This window comes from Morone saxatilis, unplaced genomic scaffold, assembly GCF_004916995.1.
Source record: "Morone saxatilis isolate NCDOM2014 unplaced genomic scaffold, NCSU_SB_2.0 Contig10, whole genome shotgun sequence".
NCBI classification, from domain to species: Eukaryota; Metazoa; Chordata; class Actinopteri; family Moronidae; genus Morone; species Morone saxatilis.
In genome coordinates, this window is record NW_023339652.1 from 14,093,996 (window position 1) to 14,106,192 (window position 12,197).

General features: G+C 39.8%; 3 protein-coding genes across 3 annotated transcripts in view; 1 reads left to right on the forward strand and 2 right to left on the reverse strand.

Moving 5' to 3' along the window:
• The window catches only part of cfap94 (cilia and flagella associated protein 94), a gene marked incomplete at its 5' end in the record, with an annotated part of 5,898 nt that extends 4,695 nt beyond the window's left edge, over nt 1-1,203 (reverse strand). Inside the window, 4 exons of the mRNA XM_035680992.1 lie at nt 232-369; nt 607-711; nt 900-988; nt 1,110-1,203. Of these exons, the coding sequence (XP_035536885.1) occupies nt 232-369; nt 607-711; nt 900-988; nt 1,110-1,203 (426 nt within the window). The remainder of the gene's footprint in view (nt 1-231; nt 370-606; nt 712-899; nt 989-1,109) is intronic.
• Nucleotides 1,204-1,790: 587 nt separating this feature from the next.
• lyrm5a (LYR motif containing 5a) lies at nt 1,791-3,042 on the forward strand. Its single transcript, XM_035675875.1, has 3 exons — nt 1,791-1,901; nt 2,079-2,151; nt 2,245-3,042. The coding sequence occupies exons 2-3, from the start codon at nt 2,107-2,109 to the stop codon at nt 2,455-2,457; spliced, it is 258 nt and encodes an 85-aa protein (XP_035531768.1). The 5' UTR covers nt 1,791-1,901; nt 2,079-2,106; the 3' UTR covers nt 2,458-3,042.
• A 743-nt stretch (nt 3,043-3,785) lies between these two features.
• LOC118338552 (sodium-coupled monocarboxylate transporter 1-like) overlaps nt 3,786-12,197 on the reverse strand; it is a 60,860-nt gene continuing 52,448 nt past the window's right edge. Inside the window, exons 8-17 of the mRNA XM_035675873.1 lie at nt 8,528-8,668; nt 7,816-7,945; nt 7,534-7,622; nt 7,140-7,249; nt 6,940-7,007; nt 6,780-6,866; nt 6,162-6,379; nt 4,580-4,680; nt 4,390-4,478; nt 3,786-4,300 (exon numbers count right to left, since the gene is read on the reverse strand). Of these exons, the coding sequence (XP_035531766.1) occupies nt 4,178-4,300; nt 4,390-4,478; nt 4,580-4,680; nt 6,162-6,379; nt 6,780-6,866; nt 6,940-7,007; nt 7,140-7,249; nt 7,534-7,622; nt 7,816-7,945; nt 8,528-8,668 (1,156 nt within the window). The 3' untranslated portion in view covers nt 3,786-4,177. The remainder of the gene's footprint in view (nt 4,301-4,389; nt 4,479-4,579; nt 4,681-6,161; nt 6,380-6,779; nt 6,867-6,939; nt 7,008-7,139; nt 7,250-7,533; nt 7,623-7,815; nt 7,946-8,527; nt 8,669-12,197) is intronic.

The window sequence follows — 12,197 nt, forward strand, 5'->3', positions numbered from 1 at the left end:
GTGGGATAAAGTGAGTCGTTTTTTAACACTTAAGTCATCTATTTGGATATAATTATCTTCTCTACTGCTTCAGACTTAGAGAGACAAACACATGTCACATAGCACAAATAGAGTATGCATCTATGCAAGTGAGTCTATTTCTGATAACTTTGTTAACTGATCCTTAAAACTGGAGCTGATTTGTTCTCATGAGTGTGCGACACATACACATTTACACATTAAAATACACACCTGTAGAGCGAGGTTACACTGCTTGAGCACGGGTGTGATGTTGACCTCTGGGTCGTCTCTCCATAAGCAGATATATGTGTTAATATCCTGATGCACTGCCGGGTCTGGGGACCCATCACAACGCATGTATCTCTCCCACTGGAAAAACACGAGACAGAAACTACTGGTGCTTTTGAAAGAAAGATAAAAATGTCTGATCACGTTATTTACATTAAAAAAAAAACATTTTATGAACATCATAGTCTTTTTTTCCGTGCTGGAGTCTGCTGGAGTATGGATCGAAAGCGTATTGCATTATAATGATTATTACCTTGTTGTGTCCCAATCCCTTAATTTCTCCCTCCTGCTGAATAACTCACAGACAGAAACACACACCTTGCTCATCTCCACAGCAGCAGTTTTCCATTTGGTTACTGCAGTATGATTCTCCTCCAGTAGGTGGCGGAGTTCATTAAGCTCATCTTCTCTGCGCTCTTGGTCCTGTCAGGAAAAGACACCCATGAGCACTGCACAGCAGTATGCCCATACACAAGACAGTCCACTGTGTATTTACATTAACAGCTGTCGAGTTTAGTATTTGTAGTTCTGGTCTTTAGTCAGTTCATTTCAGATTTAATTCATCTGAAAAACAGATTCACATGATTTTATATTCCACAGGGACAGCTTACCTTTAACTCAAGCCTTTCTAGCTCCTTCTCTTTTCTCTCTCTTTCCAATTTCTCCAGCTCGTCTTTCTCTGCTTGCAGCCGTGCTTCCTCTGTAAGGCAAAAGCACTATGATCTGTACATGCAGTACCTCAACACCCCCTAATGCCCCACTCTGACGCCTCCAACAAGTCCATCATTTTGGCCCCAGTTTAGATCAGATATCTGGATCACCTTCCTCCTGCAGCCTCCTCTCCTCCTCCTCTTGCTGCAGCTTCGCCTGAGCCTTGCCCGGCTTTCCCTTTTTGGATGACTTGAAAGCAGCAAAACATTACAGATCAGTGTTTAACAGAGGCGGTGTGTGGTAGTGGGAAAAGGCACATTACTGAGGGCACACACACGGTTGAGCATACAAGTGTGTTAGTGGCAGCTACTGCAGGAATAGGATGGTGTACTCTTTGCCTGGCTGCATATATCTTCAGACACACAGATGTTACATACCTATGACAATCACATTCCTGCAGAATTAACATTACAAATGTGCTGACTGACTTGTTGCTCATACCTTTCCTTTCTTGGGCGGCTACCATTCACAGGAAGAAAGCGCAGAGAGAAAATCGACAAAGGGTTTAAAACACGGATTCAAGGCACAGGCTGAGAAACTGGTGAGGAAATGAAGAAAAGAAAGAGCACCCTCCTGCTAACGTGAAAGCTACTCACTGTCCTCTAAGTTTGTACGTTATCTTAAGCCTCACTTCCTACATGAACTACAGTTAAAAGCCACAATTTGAATATGACAAATGAGCATTTTAGTCGAAAGAAAGTGGAACAACTCACCATGCTAAAACTAAAAAGCTCTACAGCGTCCAGGTAGCCATAGAAACGCGTACGCATGCGTGGTTATCTGTTTTTATTTGCGACGTAACGGAACGACGTACGGCTGTGCACTGCGTAAAGGACAAACAGAAGGAGACGCTTCTTCAGTGTCGTAGCGCTTGTGTGAATCCACTCACGAAAGAAACACGCGTAAATATGAAAGCTCTGTTTAATATGGTTGTTTGTAGAGTCTGTAATGGATATAGTTAGCCGCTAACGAACGCCATAGCTTCCCTCTGTAGCTAACTTTAGCTATGTTTGTTGTTGTTGTTGTTGTTGTCGCCTCAGTTAACGGGCAGTCTCTCTGTCGTACTCTTCTCGTTTCAGAAGTGTGAAAGGCCATCTCGTTTCTGACATGGCCAACACTTTGAGGGGGGAGGTCATCAAGCTTTACAAAACCGTAAGTGAATCAGTCAGTGACACACACACACACACACACACACACACACACACACAGAAGGTGGTTTTCAGTATGTTTCTCATCCTCTTTAAGCTGCTCTATCTTGGCCGTGAGTACCCCCAGGGAGCAGCGTATTTCAGAGAGCGCCTGAAGTCGGCGTTCATGAAGAATAAAGACGTGACGGACCCCGAAAAGATCCAAAAGCTGGTGGCCCGTGGCGATTTTGTCATCAAGGAACTGGAGGCTCTCTATTTCCTCAGGAAGTATCGAGCCATGAAGAAGAGGTACTGTGAACCAGAGAAATAATGACACTCCTAGATCAGCATTGATGTACCCTTCTGAACTGAAACACAGTCCACGGTTCCGAACAGTCTGTGGAAAGTACAGTGTTGGTATTTGCCTTTATCACATGCAGCCCACGATACTGAGCAGGAGTGAAAAACAGTTGTCTCTTTATGAGAAGTAATCTTAACATCCACCTGTAAGAAGTGCCACAAAGTGTTGATGATGAAGCTGTTTTTTATACACAAGTTGTACCTTAAATGCCAGGTTTTAAATCACAAACATTATCCTCCAGAAATAGGAATCAACATGTCTTCAATCAGGATGAATTCATTTAATGTCGTTGTAAAATGGGTGTTCAGATCATGACTGCTGTCGGGGTTGGTAGGTATTACAGCTGCAGGTGTGTCTATAACAAACTGCAGAATCGTGCAGATACCAGACTGACTGAATCATATTGTTCAATGTATTTCGTATTTCAGTGTATATATTTGTAAATACATGGTCAAATTGATTGAATGTACATGACTATGTATCAATGCACTATCTGATAGAGAGCAACGTTTGAAACATTGATGTCCTCTGTCATAATAAACTGGAGTTACCAGAGTTTTTCTCCTTGATTTCTGTAAGGGCAAGGTTTCCTGTTGGCCTGAAGAGGGAAAAGCTCAAAGCAGAGATCAGCACTCATGTTGTTTTGTCACTGCAGCACTTACTCTGTCTTTGAATAGGTGATTATAGAGTTGTCTTCTTTCATTGACATAAACCTTGGATACACTTTGAGATTCGAGCTTTCTTAAATGTGCATTAAGACCACAAAAGAGTGCATCATAACACCTTGAAGCTCATTACAAAACAGGAAAATGCAATGCAAATATGTATTCCCACACTGGTAGCTGTTATGGTTCCAGTGATACTGAAGCAGAGGTAGTACAGAGCACATACATTTCCTTTAATGAAGGTTCTCTTCTCATTCACCTCAGTAAAGAGCGTTGTAATCCTTACTTCTTAACAGTGTTACATAAAGTAAAGATTTCCAAACTATATGTATGACTTTCTTGTATGTTCTAACTTTCAGATCAGTGTTATTTATGGCAAATGTCAAAATAGAAAAGCAGTCAGGACATACAATAACCAAAATGGCTGAGTTTGTTTGGGTTTTTTATTACAATTTTTCTTTTTGCAATGGGATACAATATGTCATGTTTCCTTGCTGTGGTGGCCTACAACTGCTGTGTATGACAGTTTAATTAATGAACATGAATGGTCAAACAACATCATTCCTTTATAAATCTGTCTTTGTAGTACTGGTGTTACTGCGTCATTGTTTCTATCCAGAAGGAAAACATCGGTCTGCACCCTTGTAACAATGCAGACCACAAACAGGTGTTGTAATGGTACCTCCATTCAAATCCAAGTATCCAAAGGAAGAGCTCATGTGCCTCATATAACAAATCAGCAGCACCCTCTGGCTGTGAGATACGTTTAAGCTATTGCGCAGGTGTTCAATTTTGTGTTAAAAGCAGTAAGGATAACACACATACTAATTAAGAGAAATGTTACACTATTTAAAGGCATGTCAGAGAGAGATCAAACACATTTTCAGACTGGAAAAAATAATTCCTTAAAACATCAGAGCTATAATTAATAGCTAATATATAATGAGAACAACAATAAACATGCAGATGTACATTTTTAAACAGGGATATCCTGTTTTTTTTGTAATTACAAAAAAAAGTTTCCATTAGAGGGAATGAATGTGGGAATGCTGCCTGTAAAGACCACCATCACAGAAAGCAGCATTTATGTTGCCAACTTTCTTCTCTCCGTTTTTTGTCAGGTGAAGCTTTTCTGCTCGTCTCATGACCTGAAGAGAAAAAAGTACAAAGCAGAAGTCAGCAGCTGTTATCAGTCTGTAGCTTTGTTATAATATTGTTTTCCTGCTGCAGCGCTTACTCTGTCTTTGAAAAACGAGAATATGTGATAAGTAGTTGTGTCTTCTTTCATAAAGGAAAGCCTCGATTCCTCCCTGGCCCTCCAGCCTCCTGAAATTTACAAAACAGGGTCATTACAAACACTAAGAATGTGATATTGGATTTCCATATCCAGTGTAATTAACTAATGCCAACAGAATATATTTCTTTACCTGTAAACAGGCTGACTATCACTCCTACACTGATAGAAGTTACAGCTCCAATAAGACAGAAGTAAAGGTAGGAAGGAGAGTGCCAGTTTTCTGCCAGTTGTCTGGTGGTGAGAGAAAATATTACATATTAAATTAATATTAACAGGAGTGAAATCTTGCACATTTCCATTTATATATGTTCTGTTTAATTTGAGCTCTCCGGCAAAAAAATTTTAATAAATATTTTAGTTAGATAAGAGTTTCTTAACTGTTTCCTAAACAGCAGGGTCAACCACTTTAGTCCAGATTGAAAGATCTTGACAAATACTTGAAGGATTGCCATGAAATCTGGGGCAAAGATTAATGCAGGAACAGCTGCTTTGAGCTGATAACTAACATCACCATGCTCATTACATGTAAATTGAATGTTTACCATGTTCACCATCATAGTTGAAATATTAGCATATTAACATTTGTAGCCTACACCTAAGGCTGATGAGAATGTCAATAGTTTGGCAGGTATTTGGTTATAAACTTTCCACCGAAAACCACAAATGGGAATGTCATGGTAAGTAAAGGTCAAGGAATCACCAAAGTCAGTGGTTCCCAACTTGGGGGTTGGGACCCCCACTAGGGGTCGCCAAAGCTTTAGAGGGGGTTGTGAGGCCTTCTTGATTTTAAGGCGTGTAAGACAACTTGAAAATTATAGACAGTAGGCCTATATCTAAGCATATCATGTAATGAAAACTAAATTCAATGTATTTATAAAGTTTAAATCATTATTTAAGATCTAAACTTTGAAGACCTGAATACAAGCTTTATTCACAGAGCCTAGTCCTGCATTAGAAAAGAGCCAATAGAACAATGAGAAGAAAAACTGAAAGAAGCAGTTTAAGTATGTATGATTGTTAGAAATGATAAAAATATACAATAGAGCCAGAGAGTTGAATAAAAAGTCCCTTCTCAACTCTAATGCAATATTCACAAGAAATAACCAGCTCAAAATGCATCCAAATTGTTGGATGAATAACTTCCTGCAGTAATGGTTGGTTATGGTTAAGTTCATTGTACAGTTCATCAGTTGTTTTGTGCTGTTATTGTTATGCATTGAAAATAATATGAAACCCATAAAAGTCACGTAGTTTGCGGTCATCAATTTACACAATGACAGAAAAGGAGTGCCTTAAGAAAAAGGTTGGGAACCACTGATCAAATCATTAGGATTCATTCTCTGGGGACCATGAAGGTCTGTACAAACTTTCATGGCAACCCACCAATAATTGTTAAGATATTCATCTGGACCAAAGTGGTGGACTGACCAATCGTTATTGCCATCCCCAGAGTCGTCCTCCTCCTTCTCCTTCTCCTTCTTCTTCTTCTTCTTCTTCTTCTTCTTCTTCTTCTGTGGTTTATGTGGTCTCATGGTGCTGTCATTTACAGTCTTAATTTGTATCCTTTAGTTAACAATGCCCGTATTTCTTCTACGAAAATAATATAAAACCAGCAGAACTGTTCGTGCCATCTCAGTTCACACTTAACTGCTCCATTGCTCTTACAATAGCTATTTCATTCAATCATTCATCAGAGGCAGTTATACACTTACTTGTCATCGCTGTTCTGTAATGGGGCTGTGGTGATGGAGCTTGATTCTGTGGGCAGAGCAGTGGAGGTCCAGTTGAGGCTGTGTGTCGTGGTGAAGTTACAACCTTCAGTGGTCAGTGACAGAGGTCGGGTCATTGCAGGAGGGGAAGGGTACATCAGGGCTCCAAGGCTCACACACAAGGATGCAGCCAACCCTGACGCAAGGCCTGACAAAGCTCCCTATAGAAAAACAACCTCACGATCAAAACAGGCATCAGGTAGAACGAAGGTTACGATATTGTAACCCTAGTTCTATTAGGCAGAGCCCTCTACTGATGAGCACCGCCAATCCCACGCTGTCGGCCGTGGGCATACGTGTGATTGGAGGAAATCCAGTTGTGGACTGTGATTATAAAACTGGGGTTATAATATCATTTTTGTCAAACTTTAATTTCTGGTTGTAGCATCACAAGTGCCAACATTTGCTTTTTTCTTTATTCTTTAATACCATACTCCAACCCATGAGTGAGCAGCATAGAACAATAGAAGTAAAACAGGAAAATCAAAAGTTATTTATTATTAGTTATTTAATATTTTCATGAGTTAAAGGAATCACACCAGAAAAAGCAAAAATACTCACTTTGGAATTGGCTAATGGACAGAGGATACCCAATGTGAATAGGCCAAGTAAAGGACCTCCAATGACCCCACCGATAATGACACCTGCCTGTTTAAGGAGACATGGTTACTGTTTTTGTTTATCCAGAAATTGTGATGCTTGTGTAACAGATCCACTCTACCTGCATCATCCCTCCCATGACTGAGGCCAGTCCACCCATGGTAATGCATAAAACTCCATAAAAGAAACCTGCAACCAAATTGTATCAGAAATAATCTATTAATAATTTAGTTACCAGAGTTACACCATCACATAGTGCTCATCAGGCAAATCATTCAGCTGACATACAGTATAGCCTGCAAACAAGGACAATCCACTTACTCAGTCCTTTGGACATCCAGAACAGGTGTTTCTCAGACATGTTAGTGTACGGTTTGATAAAGTCCTCTAATGTCACTGCAGCCAATGCATTGATGCTGGAAGACACTGTGCTGGGGTTAAATGACAACACAATCAGAAAAACAAGCAAGAACCATCATATCATAAGTATTTATCAGCCAATGTCCGTTTAGAGTAATGGACACGTATAATCAATTACTTCAAATAATATATTGTATCAAAAGATGGTAAGCAATGGTGAGAAAGGAGCTAGGCAATAATATTCCTGTACATACATTCTGCCTAAAGGTTAGCAGTGAAAACATGGCACGGCTTAAAATGCTATGTATGTGAGTTGGATCTGAGGAGTGGAATGACTTTAATGTTGAGTATAAACCTTAGAGAGCCGCTATATACTGATGCAAAAAATAGTCCGGGAAGGCCAGGATAGTCTGTCAACATGTCCATCACCATATATGGCATCAGCTGTAGAGAAGGGATGACAGGGATTAATATACATGATAAAGAAGCTGACACATTAAAGAAATGGTGACACCATAGCATGTTTATTGTAATCCACTCGTTTCCTTGTGTGTACAGATATACAGTATATGTGTGTGTTGTGTTAAAACACTGACAACTATAACTCTCAGCTATGCTGTGCTTCTCTCCATCGTACCTGATCGGGAGCAGAAACCAGTCCGGCTGTCCATGGGTCACAGTTCATATAGACTGAGTAGAGGCACATTCCTGCAAACACTGAGCACAGCAAGAAGGAGCACAGACCTAACAAGTTGATGTACAGTGCTCTGCAAAAAGAAAGAAACACAAACTCAATACAATCAAAGGCAAAAGACCTGTACACAAACATTTATAGTATGGGAAAATTATGAATTGATTCACTACTCTCAGCATCTAGCCCTGATGCAGTGATTGTGGTGTTGGTTGCTGAAAAACATTTGATAGGATCCATGGGCCTATATATTATTGCAGCAAATTCAATTTCGCTATAAAAACCCTAATACTGAACCCTCTTCTTCAGCATTGTGACTGAACCCCATGGCGGTGGCAGTCAGAGATTAAGTACATTTACCAGAGGGGGATAAAGAGCATCTATTATCACTATATATATCAATATATACTGATGATATAATCATATTTATCACAAATCCTCAGATTTCGTTGTCCAGACTGGTTGAGTTGATACACTCTTATTGATATTCCTCAGTTCCTTCCTACCACATGCATATATCTGTGAAGATTTGAACTATTTTCAATCACCTATTACCCATGAATCAGTAATACATATTACTCAGTAATACAAAAAAACTGTAAAACATAATCCTTTATAGTTTCTATGAAATGCAAGACTTTATTAAAATGTGACTCACACTCTGGCATGAGTGATGCTCTTGCAGGAGACGTATCTCTGAACCTGGGATTGGTTAGTCCCATAGAGTGTGATATAGCCAAACGTCGCTCCTATGACAGTGGTCCAAAAAGTGTGTCTTCTCTGAGGGTTTATGTCAAAGCTGGTGAAACACAATAAAAACATGGTTTCTAATTCAGTAAATATATAAATATATATAGTCTTGCTTTTTATGGTCAGAAAATAATTTTTCTGCCAGTCCAAAAAAGCATCTATTGCTCAAAGTTGAGTTGCAATGTTTGAATGAAACTAGTCCTCTCTCGACTTAATATTCTGATTCTTTAAGATACTTACTCCAAAAGGTTGAGTCTCCCTCCTTGTTGTGAATCTGAAATGACGGTTAGGACTCCTCCTTGTGAGGTCACAGACTTGATGATGACAGCAAGGTAACCGGCAAGCATTATTCCAATCTAGAAGGTAAAATAGGAGATTTGATTACCACACCTACCTGGATTTTTGTATCTGGTTATACCAGTTTGTTGCACTTCAGCTATTTTCCATGGATTACGTATAATGTATAATGTATAACTTTATATATACTGTATTATTCCAAAATATGGTTGTGATTACTTTTGAATAATAGTGATACATTTCCTGCTTTTTCTCGTGGTAAGATACGCTGCTGTGTAAGAAACGCTAGTGTATATATAGTGTATATTCACTCTAAGTGAAACAAACCATATCAACCAGCCAATTTCATCCAGAGGCTTACCTGGAACACATCAGTCCACACCACTGCCTTCAGTCCACCCTGTAACAGTTTAGACCACAGATAGATGCTCCAATGATATCTCTATTCAAATCCAGGTATACAAAGTTTTTCTGTGCCTACAGTACTCAATGTCTTAAAGTACTTGCTTTGAATGAGCCTGTTGCCACATGATTATGTACCTAACTGTACAGAGCAGAACTCATTTAAACAATTTCTTTACAAACCAATGTGCAGTAAAGAGTACAGACAATGCCTGTTGAAATAATTCCACTCCATAGATCCAGATCAGTAACTGGAGAGAGACAGAGAGAGAGAAAGAGAAAGCAGGATATTACACAGCAGTCACTCAATGGCACAAAACCAATCAGCATTAGGTGTCATCATTGTAAACTGACCAATGTGGACTAAAACCAACATACCTTGGCTTAAAGCTAGTGCTGGGCCATAAATGACGATTCCAGTGTAGAGGATCTGTGACAGACAGAGAGAAATAATTCACACACATAAATGACCCTCAGGTGTCAGATTTGCTGTTCTGCCCTCAAAATATCTAAGCCCCTTATTATGTTTTGACTGACTTTGTACTCACAGTCTGAACAATGAAGGGCACAGTTCCCAGCAGACGTGTCGCTCTGTTAAAACGCAGCTCCAGATACTTGACAGAAGAACATATTGTAAAGGGTTGTTTTTACTTGTTACTGTATGCAAGTGAACCCCATTCATTTATATATCATTTCATATTGTGTGAATCAAAGCCATTGAGGATTTTGACATTTGATATTTCCACTGCTTTCAATCAAGATTTGTGGCTAAAGTTGCAATGTCTTGTGAGGAAAACAACAGCACTCTGGATGCAGGTTGGGATTATTTCCCCATAAAACATTAAATAGAACTGTTACTCATCACTTTTTACTGCCAAATCAACTGTAGAAAACTGATCTTTGTTCTGTTTTTGAATCACAAAACATGCTCTATGTAGCAGTAGAATGAAACTAAGTACATTTACTCAAGTTCTGTATTAAAATGGATGTACTTAACTTTTACGTCACTGCATTTATTTGACAGGTGTACTTACAAGTTACTTACTAACTTGTACTTACTAAGATTTTGCATGCTAAAATTATGATCTTATGAAATATAATTCAGTATTATGGATTAAACAACCCACCAGTATACAATTAAGCATTGAGTACTTTTATTATTGGTGCTCCAAGCATGTTGCTACTGTAGTAATACTTACATACTTAAGGGACATTTTCAATGCAGAACTTTTATTTGTAATAGAGGATGTTTATATTGCAGTATTATATTTACTGTACATGTGTAAAGGATATGAATACTTCCTCCACCACTATTATATTTTTTATATTTCTTGATTTTTTTTTAAATTTCATGAAAAGTGAAGTTTTCATGAAGTTTTGAAGAAGCAGAAGCTCTGACATATCCCTCTAAAACTCACATTACTTTACCTTTATCTGAGTCCAGTTGGAACTTTTTAAACAAAAAGGTGATAGGGCCTTTCAGTTTGCAACTTAGAAAACAAACAGAACTCTAAAGTAATAAACGTAAGTTCTTCTGATTACAACTTTTCGTCATTGACTGAACAATCGTTTCAGCTTTAGCGCCTGTTATTCATCGGGTCAGTCACGCTTGCCCTATGGTAGAAACACAGCCTACCTGAGAATGTGGAGCTTTTAATTATACAATTATTTAAAAACATTTTATGTATTTACTTTGGCGCATTTACACGACCAACTATTTATTTACTTTCAAGGGTATCCAAGTTCCTCTATGCGTCATTCAACTTACAACACAGTCACGTTGTAAAGCCCTATTTTATGCTGTCACACATCTACATGAGGCACCACCAACCACACATACGGCCTGGTATACCTAGCTACAAATATCTTACGTTCATCTCGCAGTGCTACCGGCTGGTGTATTCGTGGACTGTTCTTTTTAATACCACACTCCGTAACATTAAAATAGACATCAAATTGCAACAGGAAGTAATAGGTCAACTCTAAACTACGATTGTAATTTATGCATCACCACTTATCCTTATTAATGTGTAAGACATTCCCTGTATTCCCATTGATAATGAAAGTCCGTTTTCGTTCTCCTACCACCTCTGGGCTACCTTGTTACTCTTTCAAACATAACAACAGATCACTTTTTACCACGCTTGACCCAAAAGTACAAAATGACAATGAACCGATAAAAATGACATGTAAACCATGACCATGCAGTGCCCGCTGTAATCCCAGCACACGCTCCATCGGAGAGCACTCCCTGCGCGGCTTCCAAGCGTGACTCTACACAGCAATGCTGAACTGCTCACCTCTTGTCCAAGTCTCACTGACGTCCACAGTGGCTGCGCTGCCGCTGATTGGCTCAGTGCGGGTTCCGTCGGGGGCCGCGTGTGGTTGAATTGAGATTGACCAACTGAGGGGCGGGGCTTGTACCAAACCGAAATCGATATTTAAGTGCTGTGACTCTGACGCGCGGTGGCTACAATGGAACTCAGACGGGGCCAGCGGCGCGTCGCTCTCCCCTCCCTCTATCCGGTACCGTGTCACTGTCGTCTGGGAGGAACAAGCGGACTGAGGCTGGAAACTGAGGCCGGAACTGTGTAACCCACTGTTTCGACCTTGACAGAAGAGGAACAGTTTGACTCTCTGAACAGCCCGCCGACACGGAGGACGTTCAGACGAGTGGCGGTCAGCAACGAAGGTTCAAAAGGTGCTCGCGGCTGACCGCCAAGCTCCAACACGTGAGCTACCTCTCTCCATTGAACCAGCAACGCTCTTGACTCCACCATTCTATGATACATGTTTCCAGTTTATCTCCGCTAGCCCTGGCTGCCTCCTTTTGGGCTCTGTCAATATATTAACGGTATACAAACCAATAAGGCCATAAT